This window comes from Actinia tenebrosa, unplaced genomic scaffold, assembly GCF_029948245.1.
Source record: "Actinia tenebrosa isolate PJP-AT-01 unplaced genomic scaffold, QUT_ActTen_1.0 PGA_scaffold12__29_contigs__length_12842862, whole genome shotgun sequence".
Classification (NCBI taxonomy): domain Eukaryota; kingdom Metazoa; phylum Cnidaria; class Anthozoa; order Actiniaria; family Actiniidae; genus Actinia; species Actinia tenebrosa.
Genome location: NW_028292572.1, coordinates 9,938,783 through 9,958,701, shown reverse-complemented (window position 1 = coordinate 9,958,701; position 19,919 = coordinate 9,938,783). Strand labels below are relative to the sequence as shown.

The window sequence follows — 19,919 nt, the reverse complement described above, 5'->3', positions numbered from 1 at the left end:
GCGAATTTTGGACAATCTTATTCTCGCTCCCTTCGCAAAACAAATGCGTCAATTTAACTGTATTTTTCATATAATGTGCTTGGATTATCCTAGATTCTAACACTGTATTTTATTTCAAGATTTTTTAAATGTTTAGCCTATTACGGCCGAAAGTCAAACAGTGCTATTTTTAGTTTTTGGCTTTTTCCTCCTCATCCTCAGGTACGATTTTTCTGAAATTTTCAGAATCTTATCATCTAGTACTATTGCAGCCTGTGTATAAATTTGGATGGAAAGTCTTGGGCAGAAAATAAGTTATAACGCCGCTTGAAAATTCGATCCAAAATTTGAAGCATATGAAACATCCCGCTGCAGGAACATTACCATTGAATGGATTGCCTTGCAATTTTCACATATCTATTTCCAAGTATTGCGGATGAGCCTTACGAAAAATCAGCATCAAACCTCAAAAACTCATCGAGTAAATGTTTTTTTTTACTAATTGTCGTTGTAAAACTCAAATATGAGAGTTTTGCTAAAAATCACATTTTCGCCGTTTTCTTCAAAACGGCTCCAAGTTTTTTCTTCAAACTTCCTACATCAATAGACCAGAGCTTTATCTAGATGGTAGTGAAATTTCTACAGCTCGTCCTATCCAAATTTTGGAGAAAACATTTTTTAAAGTGAGGTGTACCTAAAGAGCTCACCCCGCTAAGCCTGTATGTTGACAGTCGGTCATTAATAATACTTTATTCAAAAATGCAGATTACATATTTTGAAAAGGAAGACATTGAGGTTAGCCCTATATAAGTCCCCTAATTTAAAATAAATAAATAATTTTAAGAACTAATAATATATATATATATATATATATATATATATGTACAATACTAACTTCAAAAAATGTTCATGTGTTTCTTAAGTCTTGTTTTAAATTTATTTACGTTGGGTTCATCTGTATGATTTACTACGTTATTAGGAAGATCATTCCAAGATTTGATTATTCGCACAAAAAAAGAATATTTGTAACAATTTACTCTAGCAGATTTGGTCTGTATTTTAAATTGGTGATTAGCTCTCGTTTTCGTACTTTTACAAAGTTCAAAATAGTCACTGAAATCTAGACCGTTCATCTTGTGTACAATCTTATAGCACTCAACTAGAGAGAGGAATTCCCTTCTAAGTTGCAAAGAGTTCCATTTGAGTATCTTACATCTGTCTTCATATGCCATCTCTTGTCGTTTTTGACCAAGTGCGATGCGTGACGCTCTTCGTTGTATAGATTCAATTGCATGGATATCCTTTACTAGGTGCGGTGCCCAAACTGGGCATGCATATTCCAGAATGGGACGGACCAGTGATTTATAGAGTATGGAAAAGATTTCCTTATTTCTACTACCCGTGGTACGTTTAACTAAACCAAGGACTTTATTTGCTTTATGTACAATTGCTTCTACATGTTTGGACCAACTTAGATCGCTCGACATTATAACTCCAAGGTCTTTGTAGTCATGTACGTTCTTTAATGCTGTGTCGGATATGTGATATTGTGTTCTATTCTTATCACCCTTATGAGTTATCCTCATGGCTTCACACTTTTTAGGGTTAAACTTGACTTGCCAATCCGCCGCCCAGTCTTCTAAAGAAGCAAGGTCCGACTGTAGAGCTGTTACATCCCCAACGTCGGTTAGTCGTCGATAGATCTTAGTATCATCAGCAAACAATTTGATGCTTGATGTGGCTACATTTGGAATGTCATTTACATATAACAGAAACAAGATCGGCCCCAGAATTGAACCTTGCGGGACACCCGATGTTACTGGAGACCAATCAGAAAAGGATCCACGTATTTGCACTCTTTGTTTTCTATTAGTTAGAAAATTCCTGAACCACAATAGTAATTGATCGTCAATGCCATACCTGTTAAGCTTGAAGAGTAGGCGTTCATGTGGAACGCTGTCAAACGCCTTTGACAGGTCTAAAAAGATAACATCTGTCGCTTTTGAGGTATTTCTTGATAAACACCAGTCATTATAGCTACTTAGAAGTTGGCCTACCGTTGATCTGCCTTTTAAGTATCCAAATTGATTTTGGTTTAATAGTTGATGTTCTGTCCAGAAGGCTATGACTCTTGATCGTACTATTTTCTCTGCCACTTTACAAATGATAGATGTCAACGAGATTTGACGGTAATTTTCCTTGTTGTGTTTTGGACCTTTTTTGTGGATTGGAGTTATATTTGCAATTTTCCAGTCCGATGGAAGTGTACCAGAATAAAACGACTTGTTAAACATCTTGCACAGTGATGTGGATAATTCCTTTGCACATTCTTTCAAGATACGCGGTAGTACTTGATCGGGCCCAGGGGACTTGTGAATGTTCAATTCTTTTAGATAACTTTCCACTTCATTAGCTGAACATTGAACGTTGCGTAACTTTTCAGTAACAACAAAGCCAAATTCTGGAAGGATGCATTGTTCTCGTGTAAATACAGATGAAAAGTATTCATTCATGTGTTGTGCTATGTCTTGATCACTTGTCACTTCTTGACTTCCTTCTTTCAGCAACACTAAGTCGTTGGTACCTTTTCGTTTTGATTTCATGTAGTTCCAGAATGGCTTTGAATTGTTCTCGGATTTTAATTTGTTTGCTAGATCTTTCAGATGGTTCCATTTTGCTGAATTGCATTGCTTTTTCAAAGAGTTGTTTAGATTACGGTACGCAGTCCACTGTTCCTCGTTGTTCGATTTTTTGGCTTTTTTATAGAGGTTTTTCTTTTTCCTGCACAGTTTTATTAGATCTTTGGTAATCCATGGTGCACTAATTTTCCTTTTTTGACGGTATTTTGGTATACTATCGTTGACTGCTGCAAAGTAAAGGTCTTTCCAGGTTTCCCAATTGGTGTTTATATCTTCGTCTTCCAAAATACAATCCCACGGTGTTTTATTAAACAGAGCTCTAAGATGATTCCAATCGGCTTTGCTAAATGCGTAGACTTCTTTTTTTGACACACGGTTTTGATAAGGATGGGTGTCCACTTTGAAAGTTATTGAATTGTGGTCGGAGAAGGGTTCTCCGACTTCGAGGTCTTTAATCAAATCAGCATTTGTAGTTAAATTGGTCAAATTGTTTCCAATCAAGCAGCAAAGTTGAATTATTATAATATTACTTGATGTACAACTTTATTGCCCCAAGTTTAGTGACGTTTATAATAATTGGGCAGTCGTTATCCTTCAAGTTCGAGACAAAACCATATTGAATATGAAGTTTTTAGATTGACTCTATAAATTAAAGTCAAGCCATACACTTAAAAACCTACAAAACTTGTGCTTCGATGTCGAATCAGCTCGTTCACGAGACCAGTGTTATTGTCATGCCTGCTAGTAACATTGACGATGTTTGCAAATATGCCATGATGAAACGTAAGACGGGAGAATTGACTTCCGAATAAGAAAAAATATTAGTAATTCGAATTCATAAAAGTTTTAGGTGAGTGTTTGCAGTAAGGCCATCTGTATTTGCTTTTAGATCTAGAGCTTAGTATATGCATCTGTCAAACCATGGCACAAGAGTTAAAGAAAAAAGAAATAATACCCCGGCGGACTAGCAACTGATTCTTCACTACAGAGTCAGTGTGTTCTGAGTATTTTCCGCCTCGTTTTTTTATAAGAAGAGATTTTTAAAAAATTACTGTTAGTGTATAAAGGTGTCGGAGGGCGTGGGTCTTCATTCGGAACAAATGACAGCAATTGCTGATTAGGACACAACTGGTTTGATCGAGTATCGAAACTGAGATAGTGACGAAAATCCTGAACTGATCCGGCAGAAAAACGCAAGACTTTTGCCTTTAAGTTCATCGAGTTGATTCTTGTATCGCAACGAGAAAAGATCCCCAAATTCTTGTGGGATCGAAGAAACTTTCGGTGAGTATATTGTTATATTTATAAAGAAAGAAAGCCTGCTTATAATAAAAGCGAAAAAACTTCCTTAATATGAAACCGAAGCATCACCACTAAATGTAGTTGCCGAAAAACTTATTTTTTAAGACTGAATAAAACGGTATTTAATTCAAAGATATAACTAGCTAAAAACTAGTGTGAGCTGAGTCGGTGTTTCTAATGAAACAGTAATGATGAAAAGGTAAATTATACACCGTGAAAAGATGAAAAAACTTACTGACGTTTCGGACGCTAGTCCGAACTACTCCGACGAAGGACTAGCGTCCGAAACGTCAGCAAGTTTTTTCATCTTTTCACGGTGTATAATTTACCTTTTCATCATTACTGGTATTTAATTCAGTTTTGAGACCTTGGTTGGAATGCTTCGACTATCTCTTCTTGATCACTGCACAAGGGATTACAAGCAATATTCAATCATTGTTTCTAAGTAAAAATATTTTTTTGCTAAACGAAAGTGAGAAATGAGAAGCACCGGTACAGAAAGAGTCATACATAAATATAATTAGACTTTGTTTACAGGTCTCTCCACTAATTCGAGTTTTCTTTTTTACGGGTTAGACTCAGATTTTCCTCACTCCACAAACATCCAGTGAGTTACTGAGCCGCCGCACTAGCTTTGATCAGCTCACAGGTTGTTTCAAGGTATCGATGAAATTCGAATGTTTTAAGAAAAAACTCGTCTTTTTAGGTTTACCATATATTCCATAAGAAAGCATTCACCTTTAACCTTGAGTTGGAACAGACAAAAAAGCTGATACCATAAGTCAATGATATCAAATTATATTTCAAAACCACAACGAAGCGGTAGATCATTGATCATTTCTTTCTTGAAAATATTCAAGACAACAATTATTTATGCGCTAATGTCTTATATCAATAACAAGACTCATACAAAAGCCACTGCAATGTGTCAGCGAATGGAAAGGAAGTGTTCTGCATAGTTCGTATTCTATCGCCCCCTGTTTCCTATTGCGAAACATTTTGTATTACAGTTTCGTAGTTTTAGTTCTACATCTCTGGCGATTTGTTATCAAACGACTTGTGCCAAATTGTTTAAACGTTTTCTTTGGAACCGTTCCAAGCGATTTAAGACTTGCTTTCATTTAAAATTTGATTTATCGAAACTAGATTGGGAAATCTTTTCACCCACTTTCGATATATGCAAACATGTCACTCTCAAAGGAACAAATGTGAATTATCTGTTGTACTGTTGTACAATGTAAAAGGAAAAATGGGCTACATACGAAGATCTGATAGTGCTGAAAAAGACTTCAAGTGGCCGGTTGCGTCGATCGCAAACACAAATACAACCTGTGTTTAGCCATATTGGATAGTGAAAATGTTCCTTAAATTTAGAAAGAAATCAAACAATGTTGTTATGGCGCGAAAAGACCGAACAGTATTCTATAAACCTAGCTAAGAAATGGCTTATAAGAAACACCGGCGGAAGAATATGTTGACAAATTAAAGTGGTTGACTTTATGTCTTACTCGGTATTTGCTAGAGAACTTTTGACCGGAATTTCTGATCAGTCCGCGTGCCTTCATTCAACACTACCCCCTCCCCTTCAGGTAAGGTACCAAATTAGCTGGTTCAGTAGATTCGTCAGTGATTGACGTTATATTTTTCTAATATATTTACGCATGATTGATTGATCTGTCAAGCTAGATACACAATATGACTGCTAAGATGCTGAAGCTTATCATATATCCATAATTATTGGTGCACTTCGTGTTTTCCCCCGATTATCTGTTTGTATGGTCAAAAATTAATCTCCGATCAAAAGGTAAGCTCAAATAAAGCCAAGCTCTAAATCAACCTCCATTCAAAAGTCATAGGTTCCTTGAGTCATAGTTATAATGCTTTAACATTCTAGAGGTCGTGTAAGCTCTTAAGTTTTACCCAAAGGCAGAGGTTTAGATAAAGAAGAGCGTATTGAAGAGAGAGAGAGAGAAAAAAAAATCGAAAATATTATGAAATAATTAGAGACAAGATACCATGATTCTGTCGTACATGGGCTCCCGATTTTGACAATGAGTATGATGAAGAAAATGTTCAAAAATCATCATGTTTACATTATCGGTATTTTTCCCTCTTTCTTTCTTAGATTTATCAAATAAAACATACGATGCTGAAAAAAGAAAAAAAAACAAAAAACGTCGCCCTTTGGTCTTAGAATGCACTATTCAGTATTCAACCTTTTTGAAATAGCTGTATATATATCATTTGTAGAAAGAGAAAACAGGCAACTTCTGATTGGTCCAAGAAATTCATCAGAAAAAAGTAGTTCAAAAATATGTACAAGATAAAAAGCAAAAAAACATGTAGTTACAGTTTCTATTAGCAGGCAATATTAGCATCACACCATTATCTTACACCAAAAACTGTGACATTAATCTATGTTAGTTTTTAATCGTTTCAAAAACAGCAACTCGAAGATCACGCAAATAAGTTGAATAATTCAAGTTGAATACCACTTGCATGGTTTGGGTGAAAAGTGGCTCATGTCAAAATTAAGGTGGCTCATGTAAAGAGTTACCATAGCGACACGTTTTCGGTTTAACAATCTATGAAGTGTTTCGTGCGATTTCAAGTAATTACTGATGATCGTGTTAACCAACTAAAATCTCCTTTGATAGGGAAGAGCAGGGTTTACTGATTAATGTCAAATTATGCGCCCTGGATGGGGAAAGGTATACGAGAAACTGTTGTCCTTTAAATTGTGTCATAGATTTTGTTTAACACCGGAAGACTTAGCCCACCTAGTAGAGAGATTTTGAGTTGAACGTCGATTGTCATCAGCTAGAGGAAATAAGTGTCAATCTTATTATGCGAGTCAGTCTTGTATCCAGGGCAGGTATGAAAACATAGAACAGAAATCCATTCAAATATGAACTAAACCGTCATTTCGTAGTCAGTATTAACATTTGTAGTTGCTAAACCAACCAACCAACCAACAAAAACAAAAACAAAAACAAAAAAATAAAAATAAAATAAAAAAAAAAAGCAAAAGAAGAAGAAAAGGAAGAAGAAAAAAAGAATAAAGGAAAAGAACTAAAGAGAAATCACATCAAAAACACTTTAATTTAGTTTTGTGCTTTTCTCTTAAGAAACCAAAGAAAAAGAACCTCCGTAATTTGAGAATCAAAGCCGGATGCCAAAGGTTCTAAGAACTGGCTTTAAATATTAGATTACGTATATATATATATACATATATGTAGATGACATTTCCCTTTACGCGTATCACGTCCAAGCATGTTTGATTAGTGGGAACCTGCTAAGTTTTATTCATTTATGTTTAAATCTTTTATGTATATAGTAGATACTTGTTCGTACCTGTGATAAAAATATTTCAGTAGAAAAAAGATTTAATGAATGGGGAAATATCACAATTACTTAAGCCTTGCCAATTTTGGAATAAGATAGTTAAGTTTATTTGTTTTATTTCTTATAAATTTTTAAGGCAAAGTTCATAATAAAAGGGAGATGGTTGACACGAACAATATTTCAAGAGCAATTTCGAGCTACCCCATTGGCCGATTCAAGTTGACCAATTAGAAGCTAGGCATTGTGCAAATATAACTTTTGGTAATAGTTTTGGACTAATTGGTTAGCTTAATAAGAATACTCAAAATGTGTCATTACAAAACTTCGACAAAAAACTACTAGAGCAACAACTGTCTTAACCTGATCCAGAATATTAAGTTTCATTTCGATTTAGGAAAACCTGCTTTTGCCAAGGAATATGCAATTGTCTTTCTTGTTCTGCAGATTGAGCTTTGAGGTACTGGCCGGAAATAAGGGAATCTGTCGACCTTCCTTGGTTTAAAACCTGATACAACGACAATGAAGAGCTGGCTGGGAATTCTTGTGATTTGTAGCTGTGTTTGGAGTCTACATGTTAGAGGAACTTCAATCGGTAAGTAGCAAAATCTGTCCTAAACAATGAAACAAGAAGCTCGTTCACCACCAATGCATGAAGCAAGAAACTCGTTCCAGAGTTAATGGAGGTTAACTCTGGTCGGTCGCATAATAATAACCTCGGTAACAATATGCTACAGTTTCCAGTTCAATGATTCATCCCAGGATATATATCTTAAGGTTGTCAACTAAAATTAGTATACTTATAAAATTGAGTTATATATTAAATTCCAAAAACTAATTAGTTCGTACTGTTTAATTTGAATTTATGAATCCAGATACAAAGATTATTCAAAAGGTATTATAGAAAAATTTGACTACAGATGCAATTTCTAAAAACTATATCTATATCTTCAAAGAATGGGACGATATTAAGAGTACTTTCTATGAGTTTGAACTGAATAATCTCAACGTAAGAAGTTTGAAAGATACAGTTTCATTATATTTTTCATGTCTCATCATATTCCTAGACATCAAGCCAAGATTATCAAATATCACGATGTAGCAAATCATAAATATGACATTGTGAACAAACTATTTTTAATTCTATAGTTATTCTAATCAATTTAATTTAATTTATTTTTTGCTTTATTTATATTGCTTTGTCCTTTTTACTGACTTGGTTGCTTATTTTTTCCCCGGGTTGTTGGTTGGTCATGCATAAATTGACCACAAAAGAATAGATTATAGAACAAAGATAATAATCTGTTTTGAGCCAAAAAAATTTAATGTCTTCTGGAGATTTTCAGCTTTTTTTACCACTATTATCAGCATTCACTTTCGATCTCTGCATGTGTTTGTAACTTCAAACAAAGCAACAACAAAAACCCGAAATCTTATCTTTAACAGGATTATTGATGATTTATTGATGATTGATATATTATACCTATTTCAAAAAAGGTTTTATCGCCAAAGGCGATAGGCAATAGACGAGTAAAGCGAAAACTAATAGAATAGGTTATTCCAAGATCCAAGAATAGCTGGAATGACTTGTGTTTCTGCTTCTTATTCTCGTCAAGAACATGGACCTTTGTGTTGAGACTGATTCAATGTTCTTTGTATTCAACGTTTTTTTGAAATAGGTGTATATATAACAATTTTGAGCCGAATTTATTCCAAACCAAAATCTAATTATATGGAAAACTCATGTTTACTTTCACGCTTTGGCACATTTGTCCTCTCTGTGTATTTGCGTGGTTTTATTTTTGGTTTCCGTTTTAGGGACGGAAGGAGATTTCTGTTTTCTGATAACATTATTTATCTAAGGAGATATTCCAGGGGATATAGACCACTCATTTTCCCATTTCAGACAAAGTGTTATTCTCTTGAGAATAAGATTCATTGTTTGAGGTGTATTCATATTCATGTGTCTTCTCATGCGCAACTATTAAACAAAGAAATGATACTCTAGGAAATGAAACATGGTTTAAAATGGGAAAAACATTACGCCGGCCAAGGTAGAGGTCTGTCGTTGCCAAGTTAAGAGGGCGTCTCTGTAACAGCGTGCCACTCGATCTGGGCTCGAAAAATAGATTTCTTTTATATTCCTATCATCGAAAGTACTATCTATCCTCACTACAAAATTGCAGTTAGAATTGTTCTAAATTCTTTTTTCCACCCGCTATGCGAATTTTTGCCCATCGACCCCAAATCAGTGAAAGACGCCGATTTTCGAGGTCGGCCGAGGGCTACTTTCAAAGTCTGTTTTCTCGGGTTTCTCTGCACATTAAAGCTATTTTTTCTATCCAGAACTTTAGTCTAGTGTAACTTCTGCATAAAAACAGTAATAGTTTTTTTTGGAATGCGCGAATTCTGAAAAATAATCCTAACTGATCGAGACTACTGAAAGCGTGACGTGGAAAGCTAAGATTATGAGACCTCGAATATTGCAAATTTCTCATTTGTGGCACCTAACCCAGCCCTAAAATATCATTCAACCTTGAGATAAGAAGCTATTTTATAGATGTGTGCAATAAAATTTGCGGCACATTGCGTTTCTACGAAATAAGCTAAGTTTCAAATTGTTCTATTTTCAGTTATTTCCTTGCGTGACACGACAGGCCGTTGGGTCTGTGACGGCTACTTCTTTGCTCGTTATCCTCAATACCATTACCTAAAATATAATATGACGAATTAAACCTTAACTTTACAATATTTGTTCCATTATAAAAGATTTCAATGATCTACGGCTTCATTTAATAGTGTTTCTATAACCTGTTTTGAAGTTTCACCGCACAGTAATTTTTGTAATTTGAATATCTCGAGCTCCTCGGGAGGTCAATCGTTATTTGTTTATTTAATTATAGTAAAGAAATCCTCGCTTAGTAATATCTCGAAACATCCTAAAAAGATCCAAAACTGAGAACTGTTCTTGTTGGTAGAGCTGAATATTTCTAGTTTTTTTAGTTGAAGGTAACATATTATTCATATTATTGTAAGTGAAGGATGTACTTGCCCGCGTTAGCATCGTTATTTTCACTGTGTTATTGCTCAACTCTATACTTAGTAGTACTTGGAATACTGAATCTATGTCTTTGTACTGAATACTAGTGAGTTAGACTAGGACGTCTAAATTGAAGACTCTTGCAATAAAATAAAATAAAATAAAATAAAACGAAATAACTAATGCATAATTTTTTAAATTAAATATACATCTTTAATATAATACAAATAACCATAATTACAAATACGAATATATATCTAAGAGCGAAATTATCAGAGAGAAATAAACCTACTTACGATGGGCTCCGCCGAGAACCAGACGAAACTTCTTATACAGTATATCACTTCTTCAAGAGACACCTTCAACACTTAGCATGGGCTGGGCTCTAAAACCAAGAGCCGGAGCTGCTCTACAGAAAAATGTGCGATCGTATTTGACAGCAAAGTTTGACCTGGGTGAGAGGACTGGTAGAAAAGCAGACCCTGAACAAGTTGCCGCGGAAATGCGGTGCGCGAGAAATGAGAACAATGAAAGGCGCTTTGAAAGAGAAGAATCGGGCTATCGAAGACCCAGATTGCACGATTCTTTTCACGTCTTTCCACTTCGCGAAAAAAATCCACAGCACGAGATATTACCGTGACCAGTCCTCAGGAAAATGTACGATCTTTGGTAGACGAGGAAGACATTCAGGATGTAATTCGAGAGTCAGAACGTATAAATCTGTTACGAGAAATTGAGGATAGCATTGGCCTGCAACACCCCATTATTCACTAGTCAATTGAAACCCCCGACCCCCGACCCCCGCGAAAAAAGGATAATAAGAACCTATAAGACTACAATTTTAAGAAAGGTTCTTATCAGTGGAGTTCAGTGTAAAAGTGTATAGGTAGAAACTGCTATAAGTTTTTTTGAGCATGTGTTTTGTGTAGAACATACTGTCCTGTACTAGGCTACGGGCTGCCTGTGCTTGGAATCACAACGCCTTCTTCGGTATTTTTCAAGATGGCCGACCTCTTGTTTCCAGGCTGACATATTCAAACGAGCGTTAAAATCCCCGCTCGATTCCCCGCTGAGAAAACCATTCGTTAAATCCCCGAACCCCGGGTGCAATAATGCTCTTAAAAGTACATCAAAAACGCGTCACGTCCCCGTTCAGTGCCCCGCTAGCCGGGGTTTCAATTGACTAGTGCATTATGACACGTACGATCTATGCGACTACTATATCAAAGAAACAAGATCTCAGCCTTCAATGGCGGAAGCTAAACATTAGAGAGTTTTAGATTGACTTTTTTTTCTCCCCGCAAACGGCAAACGTGACCACGTTTTCATAGTTTCCCTGTATTTTGCTCGCCAGGCGCAAATATTCTTTTGATGATAATGATAATGATAATGACAATGACAATGACAATGACAATGATAATGATAATGATAATGATAATGATAATGATAATGATAATACAGCAAAACAACAACAAGAGAAAAGGCCGTCCAATAAAAGCATCAATAAGAACAATCTACCAAAGATTTCAGGAATATCAACCATCACAGATTTTGAAAGAATGCTTTAGACGCAACCATAATAGCTTGGCTTCAAAGTAGTTGAACTTACTCGGGTAGAGTGAGAGCTGAATGTTTCTCTAAGAGAAATGAGCAATACATTGATTGATTGATTGAATAATGGTAATAATGATAATAATAATAATGGTTTATTTGAAGCATATCTACAGAGTAGATCTATATCTTAAAAAGTATTGGAGGAGCCAGTACCCGCAACCTCCACTTCCGAACCGCCGCCCCTATATGATCATAATTTTCACAATCACTCGTTCTGTAGTTATAAATGAATTCATACGTTTGTTTACACCTGTTGCAAAAATCGTCGTCTCAGCCGAAGAACAGTCAAGACTGCAAAGTATTTTTTCGAAAAAATGATAGTATATGGAGTTCGAAAATATCGGAAGGACGAAATACCTTTTCACAATAGAAAATGATGGATAATTCATGAAGGAAATAAACGTTGAGAAGGTTAAATGACTAGTGACAAAGATATCAATGATATATTACCTACAACTTATAAAAAAAAACAAAAAAAATGTTCAGCTCTACCAACAAGAACAGTTCTCAGTTTTGGATCTTTTTAGGATGTTTCGAGATATTACTAAGCGAGGATTTCTTTACTATAATTAAATAAACAAATAACGATTGACCTCCCGAGGAGCTCGAGATATTCAAATTACGAAAATTACTGTGCGGTGAAACTTCAAAACAGGTTATAGAAACACTATTAAATGAAGCCGTAGATCATTGAAATCTTTTATAATGGAACAAATATTGTAAAGTTAAGGTTTAATTCGTCATATTATATTTTAGGTAATGGTATTGAGGATAACGAGCAAAGAAGTAGCCGTCACAGACCCAACGGCCTGTCGTGTCACGCAAGGAAATAACTGAAAATAGAACAATTTGAAACTTAGCTTATTTCGTAGAAACGCAATGTGCCGCAAATTTTATTGCACACATCTATAAAATAGCTTCTTATCTCAAGGTTGAATGATATTTTAGGGCTGGGTTAGGTGCCACAAATGAGAAATTTGCAATATTCGAGGTCTCATAATCTTAGCTTTCCACGTCACGCTTTCAGTAGTCTCGATCAGTTAGGATTATTTTTCAGAATTCGCGCATTCCAAAAAAAACTATTACTGTTTTTATGCAGAAGTTACACTAGACTAAAGTTCTGGATAGAAAAAATAGCTTTAATGTGCAGAGAAACCCGAGAAAACAGACTTTGAAAGTAGCCCTCGGCCGACCTCGAAAATCGGCGTCTTTCACTGATTTGGGGTCGATGGGCAAAAATTCGCATAGCGGGTGGAAAAAAGAATTTAGAACAATTCTAACTGCAATTTTGTAGTGAGGATAGATAGTACTTTCGATGATAGGAATATAAAAGAAATCTATTTTTCGAGCCCAGATCGAGTGGCACGCTGATACAGAGACGCCCTCTTAAACGATGGAAATATTAAAACATTGGACATAATTGTCCTGTCCCCCTACCCTGTGGGGGAGGGGTGCGTAGAAACCTAGGTTATTATAGCCACAAATATTAGACCATCCAACTAATAGCTTGCATATTTTATCTCGATAGCGGAATCCAGCTCAGAACATCTTTTCGTTGATGGAGATATTATATTAGGCGGGCTTTTTAACGTCCATGACAGAGACAAAAGTTCTGAAAACCGCTGTGGTATCCTGGACCCGAATCCTGGTTACCAGTACCTCGCGTCTGCTCTCTACGCCATCCGAGAGATCAACGACAACCCGAACATGCTCCGAGGAATCAAACTCGGTGCGAGGATGTACGATACGTGCCGAAGTGAGACCATCGGAGCTGATGCGGCTAAGGAGCATATTAAGTATACCTTACTACAGAAGAATGACACGCCTCCACTAGCCGGTGTAATAGGACCGTTTCGAAGTGACGTTGCTGTTGCTGTTGTTAATTTACTACGCGTCTTCCAGATTCCACAGGTCAGTTTTGGCGCGACTGTAGTTAAGCTTAGCAACAAAAATATCTATGGAAACTTTTTGAGGACAGTGCCTCCGAATTCGTTCCAAGGTAAAGCCCTTGTGGACGTTGTACGGTATTTTGGATGGACCTACGTCATGACTGTTCATTCACAGGGACTATACGGTGAGCCGGGGATGGACGAGGTTTACGAAGCAGCTAAAACAAGGGCACTGTGTATTGCTAGTAAGAAACGGTTACCGGATTTTCCGAAGCCAGAAGATTACGAGAATACTATTAAAGAATTATTGGAACGCAGCAAGTTAAATGAGAATTCGGATTTAAACGTGGTTATCTTGTTCTGTATTCAGCGCGACAATACGGGTTTAGTGGCAGCGGCGAAACGAATACTAAAAAACGAAACGAAAAGATTTGTTTTTGTCGCAAGTAACTCGTGGGGAGCCAGGGAGCCTGTGACTAATGGCAACGAAGAAGGTGGTGAGGGTGCCATCACACTTAACTTTATCGAAGGAAGTGTCAAACGATTTCAAGATTATCTTCTAAGCTTAAACTACAACAGCAGTAACCACGTATGGTTCCAAGAATTTTGGCAGATAGCAAAGAAATGTCGCATTCCAGGGGCTAAAAAGCAGACAAATTTCTCTGAAACGTGCGTCAGGGATGACAAACTTCCCAAACATTTTGGGATTGCACCTGTGAGAGTTGCAATGAATGCCGTCTATGCTGCTGCATATGCACTAGATAACATGCATCGAGTCGTTTGCGCCGGTAAGAAAGGAATGTGTCCTGCAATGCAAAATCTTCAACGAGAATTATTCCTCGGATATTTAAAGAATGTCAGCTTTCCCGACGCAACTACTAACAAAACTGTTAAATTTAATCGCAATGGCGAAGTGGATGGGAGATACACTGTTCTGAATTTCAGGAAAGTTAACGGGAAGTACACGTATTTAAAAGTAGGTACTTGGATGGGGGAGTTAAAGAACGACGACTCTATTAATGCTTCTCTTCAAATTGATAAAAGCGCCATCGCTTGGCCGCCTACTTTTCGAACCCAACCCAACTCCTTCTGCAGCACAGCATGCAGCTCGGCGCAAATCAAGAAGCCTGAAACTACGAATCCCAGCTGTTGTTGGAGATGTGAGAACTGTAAAGACAAGTCGTATGTCGTGAATGATACTTGTAATGTATGCCCTCTAGGCACTCGACCAGACTTAAATCGCACAACATGTCACAAGCTTCCTTTGATTTATTCCACGCTCGATAAAGATTCCCCGGCTCAGATCATCGTTGCTTTACTGACGATGCTAGGCTTGATTTGCACGTTTTTGACTGCGGCGTTTTTCATTAAAAACAGAAATGATCGCGTCATCAAGGCAAGCGGACGAGAACTGAGTGTCATCCTCTTCGTTGGCGTGTTTTTCTGCTATATATCATCTTTTATCTACCTGATAAAACCCACGGATGCTGTATGTGGCATGCGTCGTTTCGTCAGTAGTATTTCCATGACTGCAATCTACGCACCGGTTCTGCTTCGCACGAATCGTATCTATAGGATATTCAAAGTAGCTCAGAAGTCAGTATCGCGACCTTCGTTGATAAGCCCTACTTCTCAGATTATTATGTCCATGGCAATTATAGCGGTGCAGGTGCTTATTACGTCAATATGGTTCACGTCGGATCCCCCTACAGCCTCTATGTCATACCAATACGACCACGTGACTATCCTACAATGTACCAAGCAAAACGTCAGCGTGGCTTTTAACTTGTCCTTGAACATCATCCTCATGTTCATCGCCACTTGCTACGCTTTTTTAACCAGAAATTTCCCGCGCAATTTCAACGAAGCCAAATACATTGGTATCACTATGTATCTGTCTTGCTCAGTGTGGATCGTCTTTCTTCCTTGTTATCTCAACGCTAAGGACGGTATCTGGAAGAGTGTCTTCGCTATGTATGCGTTTTTCTTTATAGCGACAATCACACTGGGAGGTTTATTGGTCCCTAGAGTGATCCTGGTCATCAAAGGCGCTACAGTTGGGCCGGAGACTTTGACAATGACAATGCAATCAGGGCACACTAAACAGGGTGACATGACTTTAGAAAATCCACGTTGTATAAAAGCCGAGAACTACGAACCAAATGGCGGGGCAATTAAATCTAAAGATGAGAGGATTGAAAGTATAACTAGTAAATAATAATCAGATGATTACAATTTTAACATAATTATTTTTGTGAATAAGATAATGTTAATATATAAATCAATATCAAAATATCAGTGATACAAGTTTGCGCGCATGCGTACTACAGTAAGCATTCATTTAAAGTGCAAATGAACCCTTCGACAATACTTTCAGTACTGGTTCTACATAAAGTAAATAGTTGAATGGTATAATATTTCTTGATTTGAGTGATGCGTCTCTAAGTTATGAAGGTTTATACTTCCAATATGCTAATAAGTGTGACGTCAGGTAAGGTATTTGAGTGTTTTTGTTGTAACTAGTAATACTAAATGCTGGCCATTTTGAAAATACAAATATTCAAAATTGCTTTCATGTAAAACATGAGTAAAATAATGATGCTTTTTAAATACTGTTTCTATGAACCAGTTCAATTTTGTATATTTAATTAAGCCTTAATAGACGTCACACTTATTAGCATATTGGAAGTATAAACCTTTATAACTTAGAGACACATCACTCAAATCAAGAAATATTTTACCATTCAACTATTTACTTTATGCAGAACCAGTATTGAAAGTATTGTCGAAGGGTTCATGTGCACTTTAAAGGGGCACTTGGATGAAAATAGATGAAAATTGGAAATGACTTGAAACATGGTTAAACATGGCCCAAATAGTAGCCAAGCAACATATTTTCTTCACAGTAAAACGTGTCGAAAAAAATTATTTATCATTGTAGCATCTGAATTCTGGGTAAATGGTGTCATTTACTCAACCCTGTTGTTCTTTTCACTTTTAAACCAGAATTTCTCAATAGCAAGTGGCTCCCAGGCTAAAATGTTCACTAATATGATTTTCGTAATTATAATTGAGTCATATTATCCTCAAATACTTCAATTATTTGGACTTTCAAAAACTGGGGCGTTTTCATCCGAGTGCTTCTAGCTAAAACCATAGACAATCATCGACTATGATAATGAAACTTCGACAGGGCGATGCACTAGTGAAGGTCGCATGCAGCAATAATAATGTTGACACCCAAAAGAAAACCGTCGACAGAAAAGTTAAAGAAAATTTAATAAAAGAATATTTTCCTGTACAACAAAAGTGCGCGAAAAGCCGGCCTCCGATTTACAAAACTTCTTCAAACACGCGTGAAGGCGCAAAGTGTCTGCGCGCGCAATTCCCTTTCATACATGTGATAAACAAATTATGATAAAAATTTCATGCATATTTTTAGCTATTACAATACACTCTACAATATATCTCGTTTCTGATTGGACAAGAGGAGTACAATTAAATTCCAAATTGTACTCTGTAGAGTCCCAATTAAGTTGCTCAATTTTTTTGAGTGTATTATAAACGAAAAATCGAAAAATCTTCTCGTACAATTTGGAATTTATAGATACTCGTGATGTTTTAAAAGTTCTCAAATTGAACTCGCCTAAACTAGTCTAATTTTAAAAACTTTTAAAACATAACTCGTGCCTATAAATTCCGAATCGTACTCGAATCGTGGGATTTCCTATGCAAATCATGTTTTTGACAATTTTTTCTTACGAAGAATGTTATTGAAGTTGAAATGTTTCTTAAAACTGAATTCGCACAACGACCACGCTGACATTACATCTATCCATTCTTTCTTTCTCATTTAAAAAAATAATGCTTGCAAGTCAAAGTGAAATATCAAACCATTATCTTAATTGCTTCCACGTCATTCTTAACAATCTTCTCGTATTTCTCTGAACGTAAATAGTCAGGGACAAATAAGGGTAACTCGTTACATCTGTCAGCTTTTAATAAAAAGAATATATTTTGAGTATTTTCTTGGAAGTTTTAGGGCGGGGAAACCGTGGTGACTAGATGAACAGGGTTACGTTGCGCTGGAGAACTCTTCGTATATGGAAATTATTATTTATTTGGCTTTTAACAAACTTTTGATGAAAACTAGACGTGATTTCATTCACCTATGATAGTCGTCCAAGATTGTTTTTGAATTTCACATTGGTCTAATTCTTTTTACATCACAACCAACATGGCCGTTGTTTTTCCTTTCCTTGAGAAATTACAAACCACCTATTTCGTATGAAAACTTGAAGGGGTGCCACAATTTATTTTTTCTGGCTAAATTGTTTAGTTTAACAGTTTAAAAAGTCTAGTTAGAAAAAACTAAACTAGGTAATAAAAAGTGCTTCTAACAACTGCACTTTTTGCTCGTCTTGATGAAAAACTATAAATAAAATATCGATCCTTAAAACCAGTCATTTACTCTTCAACTAATATTCCGCTATATTGCGTTCTCTTTTCGGCACCTTTGTTTTCTTTTCTCTGTGCAAGACCGTCCACTTTTATTTCCTGCGCGATTAATTCGTTCGTACAACATGTCACAAATAAAACGATTAACATTTGGAAAGCATTGTTATTCCTTTAATTTAAGTACTTCCTAAAATTTGGTAACCAATTTTCTCTCGAGTGAGATTGGATTTCGGTGTTAATTATTCGATCCTACGAATCGGTGAGAAAGACTTTTACGCTGGAATCAAAGTGAAATACTATATCTACAATAAAAGAGCGAAATTTTAAAAAATCTCCTTTTCAAAAATATCAAAAACATCTCATAGTTTGACTTTAATTTGTTTTGGCGCCAAAAACTCGAGTCCAAGTAGGCTCGTACTTTTTCCCGAACAAAGCCGAAAATCAAATAGTTCCTTGTTGGTTGTTGTTACATTCATGATAATTTGTCTTATCAACCATAGATTTAATGTTCCGAGCTTTCGTTCTAAAATATCCCACGCGCCGACGACTAAATATTAACTATTTAATTTTTATTGAAGGCTGGTATCCAATTTTCTAAACTATTTGAAAATATGTTGAATAAATTATACACGCAGCTGCTTAAAGAATACTTGTAATCTTACATTTTAATCTAGGCAAAACTCAAAAAAAAAAAAAAAAGACATTACTCTATAGTCGGAAAAGAGAATTCTACAAAGACGACGACTTTGGATTTCTGCTGCTACGCTGCTTGGCAAGCTAATAGCTACTTTAAGAAATACAGAAAAAGAAAATAGACGTCCGGGTTCAAATAATTTCCTTAAACATCTGAAAAGTCTATTTTGAACATTTCTTTAAGATGACAAGCGAAGAGAAGACACGCTGTCAGTAATGTAGGAGTACAAATAAACATTACAATCTAGATTGTCTTCTTTATGAGTTACGCCTTCGTGAAAGGAAATTACGCCAAAATCTAACCGCAAATGAGGAAATTCATCAGGTCTTTCGTTGGGAAGTTTAAAATTTGGTGACATTTAATAAGTTTAGCTTAGCGGAATTTTTGTTGGAAAAGTATTCTTGGTGCTCAAGAGATACAAAAGGATAACAAGGAAAAGGCAAATAAGGCGAGAATCATTGGCAATCATTTGAAATACGGAACATATATTACAAGCGCGTCGCGACCAGCTAAAAACAACTCAAGTCTAAGGTAAGTCGCCACTTTTTTCTTTCCTTTGTGCAGTAATTAACAATTTAGGAAAAAAAATAAAAGAATCGTTTAGTATAGACGGTCAGAAATCATTAGAATAGTTCGTTGTTTTTGAGTTCATTTTTATTTTAACTTGACTGTGTTCTAAAAGGTTTTTCAAATCGCCATCAAGACTTTAAATGGACTATTTTTGAATTCTTGAGTTTGAAGTCAGTCGTGAATGGGAAATATTGATCTGATTGCTGCGTCGAAATTGGAATTCGAATTAGTAACTTTACTATCAAGGAAGAAAAAGAAAGGAAAGAAGAAAAAGAAAAAGAAGAAGAAGAAGAAGAAGAAGAAGAAGAAGAAGAAGAAGAAGAAGAAGAAAAAAAGAAAAAAGAAAAAGAAAAAAAAAAAGAGAGAGAGAAGTGAAGAAGGAACTGAGAAAG

At 36.0% G+C, this 19,919-nt stretch overlaps 3 protein-coding genes across 6 annotated transcripts in view; 2 read left to right on the top strand and 1 right to left on the bottom strand.

Moving 5' to 3' along the window:
- Positions 1–3,751: 3,751 nt before the first annotated feature.
- Positions 3,752–17,829, top strand: LOC148912228 (metabotropic glutamate receptor 7-like). 4 transcript variants are annotated; one of them, XM_089027891.1, is made up of 3 exons: positions 3,752–3,902; positions 7,710–7,857; positions 13,445–17,829. In XM_089027891.1, the coding sequence occupies exons 2-3, from the start codon at positions 7,785–7,787 to the stop codon at positions 16,021–16,023; spliced, it is 2,652 nt and encodes an 883-aa protein (XP_088884017.1). In that variant the 5' UTR covers positions 3,752–3,902; positions 7,710–7,784; the 3' UTR covers positions 16,024–17,829. The 4 variants fall into 4 exon arrangements, with proteins under 4 accessions (XP_088884017.1, XP_088884020.1, XP_088884018.1 ...); XM_089027894.1 differs by lacking the exon at positions 3,752–3,902 and adding an exon at positions 5,071–5,509; XM_089027892.1 differs by lacking the exon at positions 3,752–3,902 and adding an exon at positions 5,527–5,724.
- The window catches only part of LOC116298626 (mitochondrial proton/calcium exchanger protein), a 19,336-nt gene continuing 15,270 nt past the window's right edge, over positions 15,854–19,919 (bottom strand). Inside the window, exon 15 of the mRNA XM_031707147.1 lies at positions 15,854–15,985. The gene's annotated coding sequence lies outside the window, so the exon portion shown is untranslated. The remainder of the gene's footprint in view (positions 15,986–19,919) is intronic.
- Positions 18,995–19,919, top strand: part of LOC116298676 (metabotropic glutamate receptor 3) — an 8,051-nt gene continuing 7,126 nt past the window's right edge. The window contains exon 1 of the mRNA XM_089027890.1: positions 18,995–19,488. The gene's annotated coding sequence lies outside the window, so the exon portion shown is untranslated. The remainder of the gene's footprint in view (positions 19,489–19,919) is intronic.

What these genes read in the sequence shown, in the direction of transcription:
- LOC148912228 (XM_089027891.1), top strand. Translation starts at nt 7,785, where the DNA reads ATGAAGAGCTGGCTGGGAATTCTTGTGATTTGTAGCTGTGTTTGGAGT. An exon ending in TGTTAGAGGAACTTCAATCG is followed by an intron (nt 7,858 to 13,444) that starts GTAAGTAGCAAA and finishes TTATCTCGATAG; the next exon opens with CGGAATCCAGCTCAGAACAT.